The sequence below is a fragment of the Protomyctophum parallelum genome (assembly GCF_964188405.1).
Source record: "Protomyctophum parallelum genome assembly, chromosome: 20".
NCBI classification, from domain to species: Eukaryota; Metazoa; Chordata; class Actinopteri; order Myctophiformes; family Myctophidae; genus Protomyctophum; species Protomyctophum parallelum.
In genome coordinates this window covers 10,072,141-10,085,567 of record NC_139718.1, presented here as the reverse complement: position 1 = coordinate 10,085,567, position 13,427 = coordinate 10,072,141, and the positions used below count along the sequence as shown (strand labels likewise).

The following is a 13,427-nucleotide window of genomic DNA, read 5'->3' as shown; positions in this document are numbered from 1 at the left end:
TGGAGAAAGGGGCATGAATCCACCGCATTGGTCGTGCTCTCCCGATTAACTTCTCATTGTCTGGCAGCTGGTGACTATCTATTATGTATCAAATGTGGCATGTGGTTGTCTGCAGTACATGGGGGAATTGGCAATAATAATAATAATAATATTGGAACAATTTTTTAATTCATTCCTAATACTGTCCCCCTGATGCCCTGGGTCAAGTACAGTACAGTACAGTACAGTACAGTATTGTAGTGAACTAGTTTCTAGGCATTCAGTCAGTCAGTGAATCAGCCGGTCGATAAACCTTTGGGGAGTCATGTGTCGGTCCGACAGTCACGGTCCGACCATCTCCGCACTCATTACTGTCTGCCGTGCCCTTTGACCCCTCACCGCTGAGCCTTGTGATTGGCTGGGGGGGGTGGGGGGGCAACAACCAGGCCTGATGCGATTTACTAATAAGGTCTGTTACCATGGTTACCCCGTTTCCCCCCCTGTGCCCGTTTGGCCACCTCGCCACACGCATAAATCAGCAGAACCCCCGCGGTGCAAAATCATACATACATTCACAGATACGAGTAATAATGACCTGCAGCTCACTGTGGAAGGGATGAATAGGGATGCAGACATGTGGAGAGAGGGATTAATGTGAAAAGGGATGTGTTCTGAGGCAGGGAAATGGAGCTTATACAGAGATATGATGAGCAGGAACGAGAAATCCACAGACATGAAAAGGAATACGAGACATTTGGGAAGGAAGACACTACTCCCGTTTTGAAATGCATTTTATATTCTGTCAAGAAAGCCAGACTAAATATAGTAATTCCACATCCCTCCGGGAATTAACACCTTTGTACATTGTGTGAAAAATACCAGATCTACAAGATTACAACGCATCTCAATGTAACGTATTGTGAGTTTGTAGGTCGGCTATTTTTGCTATAAATGGTATTTTTGGATTAAGCCCATGGAGTGAATAAATGGCTGATCTAACTCTAATAATGAACACGATTGTGTTCCTGCCATTGTTGTCATCATCAGTTATTTGATTTGACAAAAGATTTAATTGCTTTCCAAGTGGCCATTGTTCGTTTTCCCAGGAGGAGGAGTATTCTAGTGATTGATTGATGAAGGAATAGTAGGCAAGCTGGACACTAGTGGCAGTGTGATTACACAAATATGACCACCCTGCAACAAACCTGTCACTGCGACTTATTTGTCTTAACCCACATCACTTTAACACCTCGCCTCTCCCAGTCGTTTCACCTCCTTATGGAGTTGTGATGTGCACTTATTTCCCCGTGACCTCCCTAACTATTTTGTTCTGCATTTCCTCTAATATAGGCTAAGTGAAGGACACAATTATTTACTGAGGTCTTTCAGTGACTGATATATGTCATTGAAAAGGTTACTGAGGTCTTTCAGTGACTGATATATGTCATTTTATTTATTTTAGTAATTATTTACTGAGGTCTTTCAGTGACTGATATATATGTCATTGAAAAGGTTCATCTCAGATAGGACAGTGTGGAATGACAGGAAGCCAAGGGCACCGAGGGAGAGACGAGATGGGTCGGATTCGAACAGTAACTGCAGCTGAATATGACTTTTGTCACCGTAATGCTTGCACACACACACACACACACACACACACACACACACACACACACACACACACACAAACGTTATAAGCGAAGCAAGGGAAAGTGCTGAGTGCACCAGACTGTTGTGCCAACAATGGATCAGTGGATTTACAGAATGGACACTGCATGATGTCAGACTGCGGTGGACTTTCCCTCGTCCTCCTCTGCATATTGTCTCACTTAACTCCTGTGTTTTTAACACGTGGAGGTGTTTTTGTAGTGGCAGTAGCAGGTTGTGTTTGCAATAGTAGTAGCAGCAGACAGTAGTAGTAACAGGAGGTAGTTAATAGGATGATCATTTCCAGTGATAGCACAGTGTTATCTCTGTCAGGAGGAGGGGGATACAAGGGGGAAAGGGAGGACCAGAGACGGACCACGAGGGATTCCACCAGGGATGTGGAATTACTATATTTAGTCTGGCTTTGTTGACAGAATATATCAGAGACGGACCCATATCATTCATTCTTATGACTCATTGTACTAGTTTCAAATGGCAGCTGGCCACTGCCAGTGGCTGTACAGTAGCTGATAGGCTAGAGAGGGCGTCTGGGAATTGGAAGGTAGCCAGTTGGACTTCCGTCTCTCCCATTATACGTGTACTGTAGTACACATGTGTGTCCCTCCCTGTCCCTGAGCAAGACGCGTAAGCCCAAATCGCTCCACCGGTGCACTCATCAGAGCCATCTGTGCAGCCTGCATCAGTTGGGCTAAAGCTGTAGAAGAAATATCCTGGGCAGAAAATATACCGCCGTTCCCTTCCACCTTCCACCTTCATTAGGACATGATGCGATGTAATAGGATTAGTAGCAGGAGGAAGTGGAGGAGTTCCAGTAGTAAGTCAGAGGTGCAGGGGGAGTGATGCTGCTTGGTAACATTCTGACCTGGCAACGTTGCCCTTCTCTGGCGTCCAACCCAGCTCTGTTTCAACTGAGGAATGTTTGAAGTAGAATACTGTGTGTGTGTGTGTGTGTGGGTGTGGGTGTGAAGAAGGAGTGAATATATTTTCACTATTCGATATATAGCTTCATGATTTAGAAAAATAATACTTTGAATCAAAAATTGACGCTTTTCAGAAATCGTATATAGGTTGTGATTTAGAAGGTGGTTTTATAATCGACCTCAGGCCTAAATGAGTATAAGTTGCATATTCTGAACAGAGACGTTGAATGGTTGTGGTTGTGTGATGTCTGATCATGGGTGTTAATCCATTTTGGGCGTGAACCCCTTTTGGTGTTAGCATTATGCTATGCTTTAGCTATTGAAAAATAGCAGATCTACAAGCTCATAGCGCGCCACCGAGTGGTGCGCTACGAGCTTGTAGGTCTGCTATTTTTGAAAGATCATGAAAATATTTATTTCAGAAAAATGAAGGATTTAGAAGATTTTTTATTTATTTTGAGGTCAGGCCTAAAATGTAAACAGTGTATGGAGGCCATTATCTAGGGTGAAGTAGTCGTGGTTCCACGGCGCCTCCTGGTTCCCTGGAAACACAAACAGGGAAGCAGAGCAGTAAAGGCCTTCTGTTCTGTGCACTTCTCTGACTCGGCTGCTTTCTGATGTTTTTTTGCCATTCTTTTACCTATTTTCCTAGCATTGACAGTTCCTTCCCCTGTACCCTGTCCTTCTCTGCACCCTCTTCTATCCCCGTCTATTATTTACGCGAGGAAATCGCGTAAATAATAGACTCCCTCTTATTTATTTTATCATCTCTCTCATTTATGTTCATCGTGTCATTCCTCCCTTTGCTCTTCAGAATCTTTCTTTTTATAGTATTTTACTATGAACTCTCTCTCTCTCTCTCTCTCTCTCTCTCTCTCTCTCTCTCTCTCTCTCTCTCTCCTCAGACTGAGTGATTCGGTTCTCTGAGCTAACCTTAATCTGTCCAATAGAGTGATTTGGTTGTCTGAGCTAACCTTAATCTGTCCAATAAGAAAGAAAGTCTTAATAAGATGGCCAGCACTATTTCAGGGAGAAGTCATGCTGAGTGTTTGGGCATTTACTAAGGCAGGTCCTTAGGAGGGCTAACGCTATATTGGACTGCCACGGGAGTTTGAGTTATCGCCCTCGGGTCGTCGTTTTAGGGCTGTGGTTTGGACAACTAAAATACTCCATATCTCCTTCATCCCAAGTGTTTAATGGAAGATAGCACTTTGCTTTCCTTGTACTGCACTACCTTGTACATTGCAAACTTGCACATTTGCACATTCATGGTTAATTTCCCCACAAATGGGTACATTTGTACTTGGTATGAACTCCATTTCCCTGTACTTGCTCTGTATTTTGTTCACATCATCCATGAACCTTGAACCCTCTTGAATCAGGCCGTCATCCCAAGGTTCTGACCGGCTGTGCTCGCCATCCCCCTCCAATATTGCTTAAGTGAGGTCAACAGACTGGGTCACAATCCCTTCTGGTGCTGTGGCAATGACACTGTAGCTACAGTAGACTGTCTGGCTCGCTGAACAAAAGTACTGCTGTGGACTGTTCTTAATCACGAACCGAAACTGCCGGGCCAAGCAGTTGAGGCGGGTGGAATGCTTCTTCATTTCCAATGATAACACAGAGTGTTATCTCTGCTCTTTTGTCGGCGGGGGGGATAGATGGATGGATGGATGGATTCCAGGCGGACCTGTATCATTCATTCAATGACTCATCATAATTGTTTAAAATGGCGGCTGGCATATTTCAGTACTACTAAACTCTATTAGGTTATGGTAATGTGGCATTTTCAAAATGGCTGGCTCATATGGCTCATATTTCAGAGCTACACTGCAGCAGGTGATTTTTGCACACACTTAATTAATTAAACAAACAGTCTGTTAATTGCCTCTCAGCTATATCAGTAAATGCTACATAATCTCTTCCATGTTTCCAGTCTAGTGTGCTGTTGCAACCCCCCTGCCTCTGGTGATAGATAGATGACAATTAATTCTCAGACATGTTTTGGAAAGTGCATGGGCAATTTCACAGTGTAATGTCTCTTTTTGTTTAATCAGGACCGCAGCAGCAGGGATGTTATTTAATCAAGCATTTTAATGAGGCAGCTGTTCAGTGCACTGCCGTAGTATAGTAGTGACGAGGGAAAGAATCGGTGCGCACCGTCAAATATGGGTCCCATTTGGTAACATCTTGTACAATCTCTGCAGTTCAAAGTGGATAAAAAGGAGTACCGAGGATTTGACTGTGTAGCTGCTCACCAGAGCATCCATTGGAAAAACATGACGATTTGTTTTGTAATCAATTACAAGCTCCCCTGTTTGCTTTTCCAAACGCTGCAGCATGACCTCAGTCAGCTCCTCCATGAGGTAGCTGTGGGGACAGAGGGCCGTCCAAAACTCTGTAGAAAGAGGCTCCTGGTTCACTCTTGAGATGGAACACGTGCACACACATCCACCGTAGCCTGCTTGGTTTAGTTGTGAAAGGGCAGTGTTGCAAAAACATATTCTCTTCCCAGATATGGCCGCTTGGCCAAGTGCCCCGTTACAGGCGTCCTTTTCCGCCTCCGTGAAAGTCCTCTAGCATCATGTGTAAGATGTGAGAGGACGTCGTCAACACATGGATAGAACTCCCACAGCGACTGAAATCGAAAGAGCTGTGCTGAAATAGAAAGTGCTGTCACAATTTAGACTCGAGTACAAAACGAGGCAATGTCGCCATAAAAAAGAAAGTGGTGCAAAGCCCATTTCTGCTAATTCGGCTACGTCCCATTTGCATACCGTTAGGATGGGAATGGTTGGTTGGACGATGAAGGCATTCTTGAATTTTGTAAGACCAGTCAGGTAATTGTTGACTGGAACAGTGATGTGTGTCACTATTGAATGAATAGGACATTTTGAGTGTGTAATTATTACATGAATAGGACATTTTGAGTGTGTAATTATTACATGAATAGGACATTTTGAGTGTGTAATTATTAAATGTTCACGTATGCTTGCTTTGTTGTGTTCCCTGAAATCTGTGTGTCTACCTTTTTCTAATTTTAAACTTGTTGTCTTCTAACAGGACCTGAAAAAGCCTTTTGATAAAGCATGGAAGGACTACGAGACAAAAGTGTAAGAATCTCTCAACTTTATCTGTTCTCCATCCGTTGTTGGGTAAATGTTAGCATAGATGAGAAGTCATTATAAGAACATGGATTCCTGTCCACTAGCTGGAATTGTGCAACTGCTGCAATGCAGTACATATAAATGAGGTTATATGCAAACGTGACTATCATTAGGGTAGTTTGCCCTTTTCTCAGGCTGTCTGCAGTAGATAGTCTTTAGTGAGATTTAGATTTGTGAGTTATTGGAAAGGAAACATGCAATATGTGTCTGTGCTTCACTAACACCACCCCCCCCCCCTCCCAATCTCCCCTGTAAAACGTGTATGTAATATGTATTCAGCCACCTCTCCCATTAACCCGCCACCATGGTGTTTGTGCATGCAAATGATACATGACATTTTATAGCGCTCTTATATATTTTACAAGCTGCAAAGGACATTCTTTACTGAAAGGGTAATGCATTTTCTTCTCCAAACCAATCCGACGAGACAGTACCGACTTTGTACTGAAACGGAGAGTTAAGCCGGATGCTATGTGACTGTTCCTGACCCAATCCCCCCCACCCCCCCACCCCCCCCCCCCGCCTCCCCTAATGATTTGAATCCATTGATGCCCCTCCGTCTTCTATCAATGGAGCCCAGTTGTCTGCCTGGTTGCAAAACTTCTCCTATATATCCCACCATACTCTTTCTCCTCCAAATCCAGGATCATACTGATCGTAGCTGGTCGGTCCCGTGGTCATGCATCTCCCTGCTGTCTGTCGACACAATAACAGGCCTCTTTCATGTCCACAGGCAGAGAGAGATGAGAATATTTGGCTCTTAACACAGCACTCACCCTATATCATCTGCCCTGAACTGGTTTAGCGAGCTCTCTGTGGGCTCTCCTCCTCTCCAGCTTTTTGTGTTCTATTTTCCATCGCTGTGTCCGCCTGGGCTGAGGTCAATTCACTGTCAATGCCATCTTTTCAGGAAGCGTGGTGAATGCATTGTTCTGTTAACCGAGATGAGGACATTTAGTCTGTGCCAAGTATTTTTGTCTCGTTTATTTATTTATTTTTAAATTGGCTTCCTGAACTGACGGGCTTGAAGGGTATGGACCACAACGTCCGTTGAAAAACTCTTGAAAGGTCTAAGCTGACAAAGATCTCTCTCTTTAGTTGATATCTGATCATGCTTAATGCTTCCAGAGCTGAGGATTCATGTGCTGACTTAACTGTACTATATAGCTTAATGTGGCTGTTGAACAGAAGACGTGAAAAAGAGAGAATGGAGACTTCCAAGTGTTTTTTATTTTTATTTTCTGTCAAAGTGGTGTGACATGGGTTGACAATACAAACAATAGATGCAACGGAACAACGTGTTCTTTTATGTACTGGTGGAGGTAATAAACCCACATAGTTACATTGCATACAAAGCATACATTAACCTTTTTATATACAGTACGTAATTGGATCAATAGCCACATCTTGCTCATGCATTGCATTCACACCACTTTCATCAGGGCTTGAACACCGACCGGCTTCTTTGTTCAGTTTCTGTTTCCTTTTGAACGAACCTGAATCGTCTTGACTTCTACGGAGACTATAGTAGCAGCAGGTCAGGCGGACATTCGAGAACATGGCTGACCATCTTGTTGCTCTCAGACAGTAACGGTTAAACCTGCTTTCTTGCATGCCGCCGGTGTCGTGCATCCGGGTATAGCAGTTCTACCACGTCCACCTCGCATCACAGATCTACCACCTCACATCGCGTCGCAGCTTGGCGCGGCGCGAGTATAAATCGGGGCATAAGGTTACAGTCAGTCACAGTAGCAAAGTGCATGAACGGGGCCCACAGAAACCTGAACCCAAAGACCCATAGCTAGTAGTAGTCAAAGATGCACTCGGAAGCCTGATTTATACTGCGTTTGCATGCCAGTGTCGTGCACCGAAAGCAGCCGATGTACAAGCTATTTTTGGCGAGTGACTCCGGTGCGCAACAAAGTATAAATCAAGCATAATGATACCCCAGCATCCTTTTTGTAGAGAATATGCTGCTGAAAAAAACCCCCAGCATATATGGAAAAGAATGCCCTCTCGCATGGAATGGTACCCTTCCCCACCCTGACCCCACCCCCTGTTGTGTGTTTTCTGGGTGATAACTGTGTTAGAAAGAAACTAAGAAAGTGTGTGTGTGTGTGTGTGTGTGTGTGTGTGTGTGTGTGTGTGTGTGTGTGTGTGTGTGTGTGTGTGTGTGTGTGTGTGTGTGTGTGTGTGTGTGTGTGTGTGTGTGTGTGTGTGTGTGTGTGTGTGTGTGTACTTGTATTACTATACTTGTGAGAGTCAGATGTCCACAGATGGAAGAGAAGAAGTAGAATTTGAGAAAGAGACACTGAGGACCATTTTCCTGGTCCACAGCATTCTGTCCTCACAACAAGTAATAGTGTAGTAATAGTAAACCTGCGAGCAAAGGAGTGCAGAGCAGTCTTTGGAATGAAACTTAATTTACTTTTAGTCATATTTTAGTCATCTGAAATGTTTTAGTATTAGTCTAGTATTAGTATTAGACTAAATATCATAGGATTTTAGTCCATTTACTACATTTACAAAAAAATCATTGTTGCAGGACTTGATGGCGTTGTAATGGCAGCTTTTACCCTTGTTTGCATGCTGAAAATAGCCGATCTACGAGCTCACCCGCTGCGACGCATTGTGAGCTTGTAGATCTGCTATTTACAGAGCGTAAAACCTGCGCGCAACCAAGCATAAAATGATATATTTAGTCATAGTTTTCGTCATCATGGCTTAGTTTTTATTTAGTTTTAATGTAGTTTTTGTCAGTGAAAAAAAGGTAGTTGACGAACATCCGTCATAGTTTTTTACTTTAGTCGACAAAATCAACGGCGATGTTGAGGCACACTTTGACGCTGTGTTTGTCACTTCCTGGCAGCACCAAGATAGAGAAGGAGAAGAAGGAGCACGCCAGGCAACACGGGATGATCCGGACGGAGATCAGCGGGGCAGAGATCGCCGAGGAGATGGAGAAAGAGAGGAGGTTCTTCCAGCTCCAGATGTGTGAGGTTTGTAAGCAACACCGCCTTATTGTAAGCACCACATTGGAAATAAGCTTCTAGCTTTATTGTGTAAGAAGTGTCAGTCATTACAGTGAGTTAAGTCAGTGTTTCTCAAACATTTTCATGTCAAGGACACCCACATTGATATGTATTTGGCTATGGACCCCCATTTGGAAATACTTTGTGCCACACTTTGTAATAACAGAAGATGTGTTAACATTGGTCAAACATTTTTCGAAAATAGTCGTCCCGCAAGCTCACACAACGTGTCTCAATGCGTGAATGAGATGCCATAAAAAACGTCATGTCATTTTAGAAGTACCTGAAAGAGGACTTTTACTTTGAAGTGTGATGGTGTAGTCAAGTGTGTGATTACAGGGCTGTATTGGTTTCAGATGGTGCATAAATAATGACCTTTGAAGTGCAATTTGACCCCTGGCTGAACTTCCGTTCACAGTATCTCCTCAAAGTAAACGAGATCAAGATCAAGAAAGGAGTGGACCTGCTGCAGAACCTGATCAAGTACTTCCATGCACAGTGCAAGTAAGATGCACGGACACACACACACACACACACACACACACACACACACACACACACACACACACACACACACACACAGCTCAGTACTTGCATAGTAGCCTGGAGGGAGATGCACTAATGCAGTCATTCTCAAGGACTCCCAGTTTGACATGCCTTAATGAATCCACAGACGTCGTATGATACCTTTTTTTTTTGTCATTCATTCTAAAATCCTCAGTGAGAGGTGCAGACCTATACAGGTCAATGAATCAGTGATTTAGCTCAGGACCCCCTAGAATTCCCTCAAGGACCCCCTGGGGGTCCCCCTGAACCCCACGTTCAGGACCACTGCGCTAACGTACTTCCCGTTTACAGTTTCTTTCAGGATGGACTGAAAGCAGTGGACAACCTGAAGCCTTACATAGAGAAACTGGCGACGGACATGCACACAGTGAGTGCACCACTTTCCTTTTCTATACAGACTCTGCTAGTTTTATTTCCTCATGCTGTCTCGAGTTGCGAAACGGAACGCAATAATTCACTTCAGTTCAATTCGAAAAGGTTTTCGTGTTTTGGCATGACGAGAGAACACGGGTTACCAAATCAAGGTACACAGAATCATTGAGGGATCCAGCATCGGCCTGGACCGCTGGCTTATCCTTCGTATTTTATAGCCCTTACCCGTTGTGAGATATTTGCCCCCCCCCCCTTGTGGCCGGGGGGGTTTTAATTCACTAATAAATTCATTATTAATTCATAATTTGTTAAATTGGAAAAAGGGCTTCGTTAAGACCTCCATATTATTACGGTCAATGCCTGTGTGGGAGCGATTGGTGCAGGCAGTGAGGAGCTACGGTGGTGTTTCCGACACACAGACAGACAGACAGACATTGACTGAATTATAGTATGTCAGTATGATATATTCTATATATAAAATACGAATCCCGCATCTAGTCATTAAATAATAGGTTGGCAGATTGAGGTGTTTAAGTACAACATAATACTATAAATTATAAATACTATCTATTATAGGGGACGCAGAAAGAGTTGTCAACTGTCTCTATCTGAACAGCAGCAGGAGAGGATTCAGCTTTCACTAAACAATGACAGTGACTGTTTTCTGGGAACATCAGCAGTTCCAGCAAATACGTATGTGTCCTTTTATATTTTCATTTCCTCACGACAGATAAAGCAAGTCCAGGATGAAGAGAGGAGGCAGCTCTCTCAGCTAAGAGACGTCCTAAAAACAGCACTACAGGTGGATCAGAAAGAGGTAGTACACACACACACACACACACACACACACACACACACACACATGCACCATCCCCCAAGCTTTCTATGACCTTTCAATGTCAAAAAACATGTCACATCATCCATAATCCGCAATATGCTCTATTCTCATGAATCCTCTTTTTGAAAACGTATGTATTGTTAATAATGCAAGCCTTCTAAACTCTTCCCCTTTCCACCGAAATACAATTTTTCTGATGTGTAAATAGTAGCCTATATATATGTCTTCTGTGTAATTCTTCATGAAATATTGACATCGCGTACACCTGGTGATGCGAAACAATGTGTAGGATTTAGTTTTTAAATCTGCAATTTATTCCCTTCTAGTGCTTTTTGGTACATAATTAAGCTGAATGCCACCATCTCTTCTAATGTGTTTCTTGAAAATAATTTGGCAAGCCATCTCAAGTTCAAATTGTGGTGAAAAGAAACGAAGTTCCTCTGAAAATTGATAACCACATTGCTATGAATTGCCTATTTATTTATTGCTATTTTCCGTTTCCCTATCTGAATGGATTTGGAGTTTAATTGATCCCAGCTGTCTAGTGATTGAGGTGTTTTATACCTGCAGCCGTTCATGGTCTCATCTGAAACAATGCTCTTTTCTCCCCCCCCCACCCCCACTGCCTCCGTCTTTTGTGAACCAAGCCTAGGAGAGTAAGTGGCTTTCTAAGAAAACCCCCTTTCTGTCATTTGCTTTTTCATTGTGATTTGCTTTTCCTTTCTTTCTTTGCTTTTCCTTGAATTTAATGTTCATTATTATAATATTTTCTAGTACATATATGTGGTAGATAAATATTAACATTTATGATTGTGTTATGCCAGCAGATATAGAGAGCGTGTGTGCGCGATAATGTTCCAGTGCTTTTGAGGGAGCATACAGTATGTCCTCTTAGTCCAAATGCCTTTTTACATTGATGAGAGTTCAGCTCATCTGGTCGCTTCCTGTTGACATTGTGCATGTAGTGATAACTGCAGTTAGCATACTTACTGTACTCAGTCCCTGAAGCCTCTACAGTACTCATACTGTACTCAGTCCCTGAAGCCTCTACAGTTAGCATACTTACTGTACTCAGTCCCTGAAGCCTCTACTGTACTCATACTGCACTCAGTCCCTGAAGCTCTTCAAAGGTCACCCCCTGCTTCCTGTAACAGGAACTTGCATCATTCATGATAAATCTCTGGTCTTCGTTTGGGGACGATCTCTGGTCCTTTGCTCTGACATTAGCGATGAGTCGGGCAAAAAAAAAGATCTCCACGTTTCCCTAATGGTTATTTAGTGTAGAGAAAAAACTGGAGGGGGCCTAGAAAAGAGCCCTGGGGTGCTCCCGGTCAAATAAGTATAGCGTTTAAGAGGTCAAATGCTGGCTAAAAGCAAGGAGCAGAGCATAGCTATATACAAAGATAAGAGAGGAGCTGGTGTCCTAATCACAAGCTGTACTAATAACAATAGATACCAGGCCTGCGTGCCATGGCATCCTGACTCTACAATAATCATATTGACAGAACATATCAGAAGGCCAAGAATGAACAACATGATGTGACCTAACAGTGAATATAAGACATTATTCTTTGTCAATCTTTTGTATTTTGTCAAAGTCAATCTTTGTGGTGTTCACATGGTCCAATGAGTAATAGCACAAGTGTAGTGCGTCACTGAATCCTTACAGGAAATGTTCATGTCATTGATAACCCGTTGTGTAGGTTATAGTCAGGTCAAGGAGAAGGCAGGATGTCTCACCCTTGACACCCTCAACCTCAAAGTTTAGATAATGCCACAGAAAATTAAACGCATCCGGAATACATTCATATAGATAAAAAAAATACTTTCAAGATTTTGGAATGGAGTACCAGAAATGATCAGTTTTCTTTGTAAATTTTGATTATTTTTCTGTATGTAGTTCTGATCGTGTGTGTGTGTGTGTGTGTGTGTGTGTGTGTGCGCGTGTTACCCAGGATTCCCAGGTTCGACAGAGCGCCACCTACAGCCTGCACCAGCCGCAGGGCAACAAGGAGCATGGCACGGATCGCAGCGGACACCTCTTTAAGAAAAGCGACGGGTGAGGCTTAAGAAATGCTTAAGAAAATGATTTACACGCAATAAGTCAAATGCAATGCATTCAAAAGAGCAAGAAATCCTTGTGGTTTAGATGTTATATAAGAATTTTTTTTTGGTGCGGTTGTTTCCTGGAAGACCATAATGGAAGTAAAAATGAATCCTCAGTGATGTTTTTTAATGTAATGACTGCCGTGCATTGATGGCAAATAAACAGAACCTTTTCCAGCAACCTCACACCTTAGAGTATATATTAATTAATAGAGACGTCACCGAGAGGAAACACTGAAGACAAGGTAGCCGAAAGTGGTATTGCAGCTTCAAGCGGCATTTGGGCCATACAGTACGTGAACGCGCTGGCTCACGCCGCGAGCCAATACACAACAACGGTGGCGCTCGTTCATTACATGCTCGCACGGTACTCGTTCATGTTTTCGGCCCGATTCGTTCACGTATGGCCCAATTCCATCCCAGAATGCACTCTGTTCCAATCCCGGAAGAAGGGGTGAAATCGTCTTGTGCGCTGGGTGAGCAACTCAAAGCAAGTGGATGGGAGGAGAAATCCGGTGACGTCTCTATTATATTATACTCTAAGGGCTGATTCATACTTCTATTTTACCGCTGTTTCGATGCTGTAGTGCCAAAATGATTTCGGCTCGTCAGACATTTTCAGTAGCACCGAAGAGCCGACTTTAGGACGGTACCCGCCCCCCCCCCGAACCTCAAATGACGTCACATTGTAGGCTCTACAGAGCCGAACCGACTTTTATTCGGCTCTAAAATAGGAGTATGAATCGGCCTTAAGCCTCACACATGAACACAGTAAAAT

At 43.3% G+C, this 13,427-nt stretch overlaps 1 protein-coding gene across 4 annotated transcripts in view; it reads left to right on the top strand.

Annotated features, from left to right (window-relative positions):
* asap2a (ArfGAP with SH3 domain, ankyrin repeat and PH domain 2a) overlaps nt 1-13,427 on the top strand; it is an 81,586-nt gene that overhangs the window by 41,324 nt on the left and 26,835 nt on the right. For all 4 annotated transcript variants that reach the window (XM_083792003.1, XM_083792002.1, XM_083792001.1 and 1 more), the window contains exons 5-10: nt 5,631-5,680; nt 8,604-8,733; nt 9,185-9,270; nt 9,625-9,700; nt 10,436-10,522; nt 12,499-12,602. In XM_083792003.1, coding sequence (XP_083648129.1) covers nt 5,631-5,680; nt 8,604-8,733; nt 9,185-9,270; nt 9,625-9,700; nt 10,436-10,522; nt 12,499-12,602 — 533 coding nt within the window. The remainder of the gene's footprint in view (nt 1-5,630; nt 5,681-8,603; nt 8,734-9,184; nt 9,271-9,624; nt 9,701-10,435; nt 10,523-12,498; nt 12,603-13,427) is intronic.